The sequence below is a fragment of the Ambystoma mexicanum genome, chromosome 7p (genome assembly GCF_040938575.1).
Source record: "Ambystoma mexicanum isolate Mex_15411 chromosome 7p, UKY_AmexF1_1, whole genome shotgun sequence".
NCBI lineage: Eukaryota > Metazoa > Chordata > Amphibia > Caudata > Ambystomatidae > Ambystoma > Ambystoma mexicanum.
In genome coordinates this window covers 171,983,896-171,994,327 of record NC_090939.1, presented here as the reverse complement: position 1 = coordinate 171,994,327, position 10,432 = coordinate 171,983,896, and the positions used below count along the sequence as shown (strand labels likewise).

Below are 10,432 nucleotides of genomic sequence, written 5' to 3'. Positions count from 1 at the left end.
AACAGATTCAGAGTCCTCAAAAACCATAGACAGCGTAGAAGAGGGACTGTCATAATTCACCAATGTAGGAGAGCCTTCCCTATGACAAGATGGTTACATTCCTTAAAATGTACATGACCCTTTTCTATTTCGGTTGATTACAGATTATTAATTCATGGACTTCTTTGTTGTAAAAGAAGGAATAGCAGTTGTATTTGTACTTTTATCACAGCCCTGTACGTTATCAGCCCCCAACACATTTACGCATAAAGAATCTACGTTGTCAACTGAATCCAAGACTGAGCCGTTTAAAACTGGATCCAGGACTGAAACATTGGGCCTCATTACGAGTCCGGTGGCAGCTGTGCCGGTAATACCGGCAGGCTGCTGCTGGACTTGTGGAGATTTACCAGCTCCGGACTTGCCGGAATTACCAGGGCATTACAGCCCAGTGATCCAGTAATTCCGGAGCCGGCATTCTGTAAATCCCCATTCCCATAGGACTCCAAGGGAATGGGGAAGTGGAAACACCGGCACCATGTCGTAACTTTGCTTCAAGATTTCATTCAGTTCAGTATTCAATTTTGCTTCATATGGCACTTTGTTACTCACGCGTAGCTCCAAGGAGCGCCCTGGCATTGAGTACCATCCCCCTGCACTCACTCGTCCTCAGCGTTCTGCTCCAGCGGCTCTGCTGCTTCTTCTCTGCGAGACCCACTCACACTCTGGATGCTTCCCAGCACACGCTGGCAGCTCCACTCCTCTTCCCAGATGCAGATGTCATCCTTTTTTCTTCCTTTTGCCACAGCTCTAGCTGCTTTCCACTGATCACAGAGGTTTCCACACCTGTAGCAGTCTAATGCTCACCTCACTCTGGGCTATGCAAGCCTTCTGGAACTTCTGCCAGTGTCTTGGCTACCTCTCAGATTCCACCGTGGCTGCCTCCTCACAGAAAGCATCCTGTGCTGGTTTCTGCATCACAGGCCTCCCTGTTGCTCCCCTTGTTTCTCATTTTGTCTCCTTTTATACACCTACAACCACTTGACAGGTTGCAGGTTTAAGCTCACAATTGGACTTGCCTACCATAGTTAAATGGGACATGCCTGACCTTTGCAGTACATGGCAGACATTTTTCTCATCCCAGTACTAGAGCGGTGAAAGGAGTTACTAGTGTTCAATACTCCTAGTCGCCTATTCCTCATCCCAGTAATGTCATAGGTAAAGTGTGGGAAAATGTGGGGTTGTACATTAGCCTATAAAGGCTGGGGGGGTTGGATTACTCTTCAATAGGAACAGGGGAATGCCATGTCTCTCCTGTGTGTACCCCTCTCTCATTACCAAGATCCCTCCACCCAGCTGATCCTCCCTTGCTTCTCCACCCCCAGGGTCATGATACGAAAGTGATGGCCTTTCCCTGGCCACCTGAGAAGAGGATACATGGGGACTAGGAATGAGAATACCCTCAGGTTTCTCACAGCTTCCAGAATACTCAGGACCTCATTACGAGTTTGGAGGCAGCCATGGTGCTATTCACGCCATGGCTGCCTCCAAACCCGGGTCTGGGTCCGGTCTGGTTGAATGGGGACTTACCGGGTCATTCCGACCTTGGAGGATCCGGTAAGTCCCCATTCAGCCAACCATTCCCCATTCCCATTGAGCCCCAATAGGGCTCAATGGGAATGGGGAAGGCACTAATTACGGGCACGTTATTAGCGCCCTGGTCTGACCACACGTCCTTTGCGGTTCCCGCTAAGGGAGTTCAGAATCGGGCGGTAAGGGTTTACTGGCACCGGTCTCCTTACCGGTGCCCGTTAACCCTTACCAACCAACTTGGAATGAGGGCCTCAGTCTTTTGTCAGCTTTCTTTTCATCAATTCTTTGTCAATGTGTTTTCTTTGGGACACTATAAACCCATTGTCAAGTACAATTGTGGTGTAGTGAGCATATCATGGCAGCTTTCTTACTTTTCCCAGTTCTTAAACCACAGTTGAAGAGCATAGCCAACATCCTCTATGAGCCTCCAGTATTCTCACTTGTGTAATTGTGTTCTCTAATTTATGCAGATGAGGATTGCAAGATAAAGCAAGAAGCAAGAATGGAATGCGGCTTTGCAGGCATCAGTCAAAATGAGTGTGAAAGACAGGAATGCTGCTTTGATAAAAGCATCAGTGCAGCGATTTGGTGCTTCAGACCATTTGAAAAAGGTAATGTAAACAAAAACCAAATGTGTGCTGCTTATCACTTGCTGCCCACATGACATTCTTTCCTTTATTAAATACATAGTGTTCTGTTGTATGTAAAAAACTACAAGCCTAAATTAAAATGCCTAAGTAAAGGCCTTTAATGCGGGCTGCAGGGTGTTTATAAGCATTAGAATTCCAGGCAAACACCTGGGGGGCTAATTGCATTTTTTGGCAGAAAAAACAGAACACATAAGAAGTGCGAAACAACAGACAAGATGGCTCCAATGAAAATGTTAAAAGAATCTTGTGGATGCCCTTTTCCATTTTTATAGCCCAGCCCAGAGAATGACTGAGGCATACATTCAGGGAAGGTGCCAGAAGGGTTAAGAGATTCTATTTGGGTCTGGGGGGTGGCATTTCTACAGATATGCTAAGTGGGCCAGATCTGTCATTGTAACCCTACACTTTCCAAGAGCGTTGCGATGTCTTCTGAGCCAGCATCAGGCATTTGGTCAACCAGAATTTATAGTTCCTCAAAGTTTTCTGGTGAGCTCTCCCCTAACTTCTCACCATCAGTCAGACAATCAGTGGGAGGACCAAAGTAATTAAAGCAAAGTGGCACTGAGGCTATCATTCCTAAAGCAATGTCGCTCAACAGTAGGTAGAGACTGCATGCCTTTACTGGATACCAGAGGTTCTGCTCAGGATACTTTGTTGTCTATAAACCAGCTGGAGGCTTGGGATAGTTTACATGCTTTTATTAAGTAGGAGAACCACAAGGAGAGCAATAATATTTTGCACAACTCCCCCTAGCAGGCAATCCTCCATGTTTAAATGGCATTTGACGCTGTTGGAGCAGCAGCTAATATGTTGTGCAGGAAAAGCCAAGAATGTCTGAATGGTTGAACCAGGATGTCCTGTTTCCTTTTGAACTCTGGGTGCAGACCTGGGTCATTCCACGACTGTGTAATACACTTCTTCAATTTTCAATGCAACACACGCTCTAAGGGCTGAAGCAGGATATCATTCTGAAGCCATTCATATGTCTTCAGCATCCTGTCTCACATCATGTGGGAAAGTTTGTAAATAGTCTGGGAGGACCAACTTATTTCTATCAGCTTTCCATACATTATTTTAAAGGAGTTGTTTTCCTGTACGTTTGCATATGTGTTGACATCATGCAGTATGCTCAGTTTGTTTCAAGCCATTTTGAATGTTAGCCTGCTGTGTTTCACTGAGTCAAGAACTGGGCTGATGAGGGACTCTGCTCAGCACACAGCGTCCGAAACATAGCCAAATTGCCCATTGCAAACAATTCAATGTAAGTCACTTTTCAGGAATCGGCTGACAGCCAGTGGTTCATGTTTTGTAAAGTGAACGCCTGGCTGTAAATCCTCAACCTCAGGAATTTGAGGTCCCCAGAAACCAGCAAAGTTTGAGTTAATTTACTGCCAAGAGAAGCTTTGATAATGGATAGCAAAGTATGTTTTGCATTAGGCTCTTCATCTTGTAGTGATACATTGAGAGACCACCCTTAACATGTGGAGTCCCCCCCCCAAACCACTACAATTTGCTTATGTTTATTTAGCGCTGGCCCTATTGACGACTCGGTATTAGGTGAAAAAATAGTTTGCAAAAAAAATAATAAAAAATGATCAATTTAGACAGACCGCTCTGAGACCACACAAAGTGGTCTTTCTAAATCAAACTGTCAGTCCCTGCACCACACATGAGTGCAGGGGTTGACAGGCATGGCGAGACAAAGAGAAGGAGCAGCAGGAGTGTCAGGTGAGCATCTGTGTGTGTGTCTGTATCTCTGTGAGTGTGTGCGTGTGAGAGAGAAAATACATTTTTAAAAGGCAGGGTAGAGGGGGAAAAATGTGTTTGTGTGTGAATGTGTTGGAGCAGGGTGACAAGAACAAATGGGAGGCTCAGGGTGTGGAACCCCCGAATGTTAAAAAAAAATCTCTGCCATGTGCTTTTTTGGCTTTTTGAGGGCCGCACAAAATCGACTGAAATAAATCAGTCTTTTTTAAGTGTGGCCATCAAAAAGCAGAAAAGTGACATAGGGGGTCATTACGTGTCGGGCGGTAGGTGATACCGCTGCGCCGGTAAGGAGACCGGTGCCGGTAATCCCCTACAGCCCAATTCCGAAGTCCCCTAATGGGAACCGCTAGGGACGTGTGGTCGGACCACATGTCCCTTACAGGTCCCGTTAGGGGACCAGGGTGCTAATTACGGGCCTGCCATTAGCAGGCCTGCCGTAAATAGCGCCTTTCCCATTCCCATTGAGCCCCAATGGGGAATGGTTGGTGCAATGGGGACATACCGGTCTCGCCAGGGTCGGACTAGACTGGTAAGTCCCCATTGCATCACACCAGACTCAGTCCCGTTATTGGGGAAATAGCGCCATGACTACCGCCAATCTCGGAATGAGGTCCATAGAATCGATAACTCAAATAGAGCCACATACATCTCCCCCCACCCGGTGCCAGCAGTGAGCTAAGAACCAGGGGTCTATAAAGAATATCTATTTATCTAAATTATAATTTTAATGATATGCTCAATGAAGAATAATTTGGCTTAATTACACACAACACCTTCACTGTGGCAGACAACAAAGCTTCAATTACAAAACAGGTAAAAGCACAGTTTAACATGAGAACACTTTACACATGGTACATTCAGTCCTTTATTTAATTTGCTGCACACTTTAAAATGCTTGCAGTTTTGGAAACACAGACTTAGACAAATGCATGTGGCAAATATCACCCTGTTTTCTTTTCACGCAAAAGAAGTGCACAAGCATTCTGCTATCAGGGTCACTTATTCACTCTCAAGCGAGAGTGTATATTGTTCAGTGGAAATTACACTTTATTCACTTTGCAAAACACTTCCCCCCAAAGCACCAAAACCTGTGCAGCAGTGATATGCAACACCCCTCTGTTTAAAGACCAGGTCTAGGGAGTGGGGCAGTTAAGGGATTTCGTTTGGGGCTAAGGGCACCCCTTTTGTTTAATACAATGTTTAAGGAGTGCCGACAATTGGGAGTTTTGTTTTAGGATAAGTATACCTTTTATTTAAAAGCAATTTTTAGGAATGTGTGTTGGGAAGATCGTTTTAGGGACAGTAATCTTTTTGTTTGAAAGGCAAGGTTTGGGAAGGATGTCAGTTATCAATTCCGTTTTTGTGACAAGAATATCTTTTGTTTAAAACAAGTTTTGGGAAAGGGTATCAGTTGGAAATTTAGTTTTAGGGAGGAACACCCCTTTTCATGAGAGATGTCAGGGGTGAACAGGCAAAATCAAAGCACACCAATTACTTTAAATGACTATCTTGTATTTTCCCACTAGGAAGAAGGTTGGAGGTTTCAAACTGTTCCAAACTCCTCCTTCATCAATCTGTTTGGAAATTGATTACATTAATTTACAGTCCAATGTGCTAAGGGTCTACACAATTTGTCCCCGCCCACTATTAAGGGAAGAATATTAAGGCAAGCAGATCCCCACTCAATTTCGTTTTTGGGCAAGTTACATGGTATTTCTCTGGGTTAAGTGCACAAGAAAGTCAGCCAGGTTCCAGGACCCACTCTGGCAGGAACACCGGAATCTGGCCTGATACTTCAGTAAAAGGTCGGCACCAGCTTCCCCTCTCTTTGGAACTCCTCAGCTTTAGACATCCTAATGGCTGTCCTCCTGGTCAAGTTTAATCTCCATTCAGCATGTTCCCCAGGGGATTTTAGGCAAGTGTCCCTGGTACATTTGAGCTCCAGTCTTCTGGTGTTTTTTTGGGAACCTTTTTTCCTTGTCTGATCCCCTTCTGCATAGGGCAAGTGCTGTGTAATGGATAGGCCACACCTCTGATTATAACAATGAGGAGGTGTCAGTTGATTGATGCTAACTTTTCATTGGATGACAATCCTCTCTTACTCCTCCCAGAGCCAGCCCCTGTCTGCCTATAGGCCAGGGAGTTCCTTGAGTGAAGTGAAATGGAGAGCACCTTATTTCATTTACAAAAGAAAAAATCCATGGCAATTGTTCATCAAAAAGTCCCTCCATAATATTACCCTCCTCATGAGGAATCGGGAGAGGTAATGGTAATGCTATGGTTTGTTTCCCTATATGTGAAACTTCATAACCAGATATCTAATTTAATAAGCCATTAGCTCCCCAAATTTCAGATTGCTACAATTTTCAGGAAGCTAGAAATACCTTTTCACTTATAACTTGAGTCCCAAAAAGCGCATGTGGATTGAATTTGTGGCTACATAGACACCTTGAAATTACCTTTAAAATGGCATCAGCCACAAGTCTGGTACCTATTATGATCTCAAAGTTATTGAATAAAAAGGCATTTTCAGTGAAAGTAAATGACCATACATTTATTCATATAAACAACAGTTTCATGTTTGTTTCTTGGTCTCATTCCCTGACACCGCATGGTCCAGTCATATAGAGTAGGTTGTTGGTTCAGGCTTGCAATAAAATGATTTCAAAATAAAAGGGTACCTGAGATACTATATGTTCCTCCTGGTAAGAGACGGGCATGTACAAAAAAAGTGGACCGTTAGATTGTAGATGGCAAGAAGCTGGTCACTAACTATTTTACCACAACAATTTTATTCAAAGTTTAGACAATCATTTCGTCATAACAGAAACATAGGTTTTTCTCAATCACATAGCCAATTAAAAGCTCTATTCAATGTACTCCATGGCACACATGCACTCAACCATTCATACACAGTTCCTATTTTGCTACATTAACACATGGTTCTACAATACATATGACCATCTAACACAAATTATTTACAAAACATTTCTTACACCCCTTCTAGTATAGAAGTGCCTATCTGTTAAACAACAGAAGATGTTAGTTAACACGTGTTTCAGTCGGTTTCACTGGGCTTCAGTCTATAGTCCTCTATTATCCCAACCTCCAACCTTCTTCAGAACGGAAGCTAAATACAGATTATGCCTTGCTTCAGGGTATACGGAGTGAGAGTCAACATCTACAAAATAAAACATTTGAAACCTAATACCACCAAACTAATTTCTTGCCATCTTCATTTCTTATACAAGCACAATAAATGTGCGCATGTAACTTAATTCATTATTAGAAGGAAATGTACTCACCTCCAATTTCTATATCGGAGGTGATACAAGACAATGGGACAAATGCCAAATGCTCAGGTGATTCGATAACTTCTGGACTGAGCCTACAAAGGAAGTAAAGGAGGATAGAAATTAATTCCCCTTTACTTTCCAAGTTTCTACTTGAGTAACTAAGGCACAGTCTCCCTATTCAAAAAGAGGTGAAAGAAAAGAGTGTACTCACTGCTCTGCACAACCTTAAACATCTTGTATCACTGGGTCTTTTTATTAGGTATCTCGCAGGTGTAGTGTTATTGCATGCCACAGCTGCATCTGGTCTGCTGCACCCCAATCATGGGAATGCTGGAGTATCAACTTCCTTAGGCTTGTGATCCTAGTATCAAGGGGATACAAATGCAGAGAACACAGATGTCATTGTTGCCCTGCTGATGCCACTTGTATTGTAGCACAAACTAATCATATCCTACATGTATCATAAAATGCTGGTGCAAGTCATATTTGTAAAGACTGGAGGGGGTGTCTGTACTTCTGCTCTGTATATGGTAGAGGAGAGGCACAGAGGACCCCATCCAAGATTCTCTATTATTGGTAATGTAGTCAAGCAATCAAGGCCTAGCTTCTCGGGAGGTGATGCAGGCTGGTTCTTAAGTTCAGTGTAGTCCCCAAACCCCCAAAAAGGAATGTCCACACACTGTATTACTGAAAACACAGGCCCTCATTCTGACTCAGGCGTTAAGGGGTTTACGGCGCCGTAAACGGCGCCGACCCTTAACGCCTGATTACAAGGTTCCCTTTGCAGGATGGCTTTTAACGGCTGCTTTTTTGCAGCCGTTAAAATCCATGCCGCAAAGGGACGTTGGCGATAATTACGGCACCGTAATTTACGGTGCCGTAATTATCGCCTTTCCCCATTCCCATTATGCCCTATGGGGCGAAAATGGGAATGGGGAAGGGTAAAATGGGAAATGGGGATTTACCGCCCCACTCACCTTGGAATGGGGCGGTAAATCCGCCAACCACCATGGCGTAAACATAGTTTACGCCATGGTGGTAAGGTTACGACCCAGGCGGTAACTTACCGCCTGGGTCATAATGAGGGCCACAGTCTTTATATAATTAATATTCAAGTTATGTACACTATCACAATAACTCACTCTGTGCTCAGAAAATCAACAATGGTAAATATATACAGTTCTACAGTGGTACCACAAATATAATTAGATCTGATTAAAGTGCATCAACTATACTGTCAAAATGTCACACGGATCAATAAAGAGGAAACCAACAGTAGAAAGAGGAAGGAAAGCAAGATGGTTGAATAATTGGCAGATTACTGGCCCCTACCACTAGACACAGTTCTGTGTGGAGATCCCCCCACCTGGGCAACCTGTAAAAATAAAGATGTAGCACAAGCCCAGTCCATATATTGATCAATAGTCTTATTCTCTCCTATAATGTTTTTACCCCCCCCCAATGTACCTGGTGGAGCAGAGTTCTTCGAAGAAGCGTTGATGGATCCTTCTTGAGTGACTCCCTTTAAAGCAGGAGTCACGGATCGTCGAGAGGCGTCGAAGAAGGTGAACTTGGCATCGACGGCGTTAATGAGAAGTTCGATGGTGCCGAGACCACGGCGTCGATCCAGGCGGTGATTGTCGGCGACGTCGTGTGAGGAGGAGGTGTGCGGGGCACCTCAGCGTTTGATAGTTCTGGACAGCAAAGTGTTTCTGAAGAACTATAGCCCGGCAAGGGTGTCGAGTCATCAAAGTCTTTGCGGTCTTCAGTTGGCGGGAAACCCACTGGCGGATTCTCCTCAGCGCGTCAGCATCCTCGACTTACTCCGGCAGGATAATGCAGTCGTCGGTGCGGACAAGGGAGTCCTTCGATTCAACAGTGTTAGGCAAAGGAGTGGGCGGCTCCGGTCGTCGCCGGCACAGCGTCAATCGGTCCCCTCTTCTGGGGCAACACGGCTTCGAACGGGCCTCCAGCGGTTATGGCGATGCTCCGAACCCTGGCCGATGGCAATGGACTTCGACGGCGGCGATGTCCGGGGGATTCACTTCGTTATCCTCGGCGGTCCCTGTCTCCGGTGGCAGCCTTTCGAGGGTCTGACTTCCAGGGAGCTTTGGCGAAGGTTAGCAGTGCTCGATGGTCCCTCGGAGCACAGGAAGAGGGTGCCTTACCAGGTCCTCTCTCGGATCAGTACTCGATGAACTCGGCAGCTTTCAGATTGGGTCGAAGAAAATGCAGCAGCAGTTCTTCTTCTTCCAGATGGGCATCGAGGATCAGCAGTTCGAGTTACTCTTCAAGTGTAGACACAGATTCTGAACAATTTCCAGTGGTGAGAGGTCCCCAGATATACTATTCTGTCTCTCATCCACACTGCTGGGTCACACTTAGCAGCCAATCATACAGAAGGACATTCATGCAGTCAGTCAGCCAATCAGGCATACAGTGCATTCAGGCCATACTCCTAGACATACTCTCAGACACTCACAACAAGGAATGTGCATTGTGACAAGTACCCAGCCATTCAACACTACACACTCCATTCAGGCCAGTTTTGGGCAGAGCTGTCTCAGTCTTTGTCGCTCATACCAGAAACCAGACAGTCACAACAATTTATTCATTTGGTTTATTGTTCAATACACCTTTTTTCTATACTTTACTTGTGTGGTCTTCTCTCAATTGTTTTGTGCATGTCACAATGTGGTTTTTCACAGTCATGTGTTGCCATTGTGTGGGTCTGAGGGACATGTATTCATTGGCATGCTGGTTATTTATTTTCTATCATGACATTTGGAATTCAATGTGGAGTGGATGGAATGCTTGGTTGGGTGTTTGGACTGGGGTGGCGTGGGGTGGGATTTAGGTGGCCATAAGGGCCATGGGGATGCAGTGTGATGACGCGTCGGGAGGGGGGACATGAGTCAGGCCCTGCTGGCAGGTGCCCATCAATGGTTGGTGGGTGGGGAACATGAGTCGGGGCCTGCTGGCAGGTGCCAGTCAATGGTGGGTGGGTGGGGAACTTGAGTCGGGGTCTGCTGGCAGGTGCCCATCATCGAACATGAGTCGGGGCCTGCTGGCAGGTGCCCGTTAATGGTGGCAGGTGCCCGTCATATAGGGAACATGAGTCGGGCCCTGCTGACAGGTGCCCGTCAA

The 10,432-nt window shown here is 45.3% G+C and overlaps 1 protein-coding gene across 1 annotated transcript in view; it reads left to right on the top strand.

Annotated features, from left to right (window-relative positions):
- The first annotated feature begins 2,074 nt into the window (after positions 1 to 2,074).
- LOC138525920 (putative gastrointestinal growth factor xP4) overlaps positions 2,075 to 10,432 on the top strand; it is a 57,511-nt gene continuing 49,153 nt past the window's right edge. Inside the window, exon 1 of the mRNA XM_069636208.1 lies at positions 2,075 to 2,183. Coding sequence (XP_069492309.1) covers positions 2,075 to 2,183 — 109 coding nt within the window. The remainder of the gene's footprint in view (positions 2,184 to 10,432) is intronic.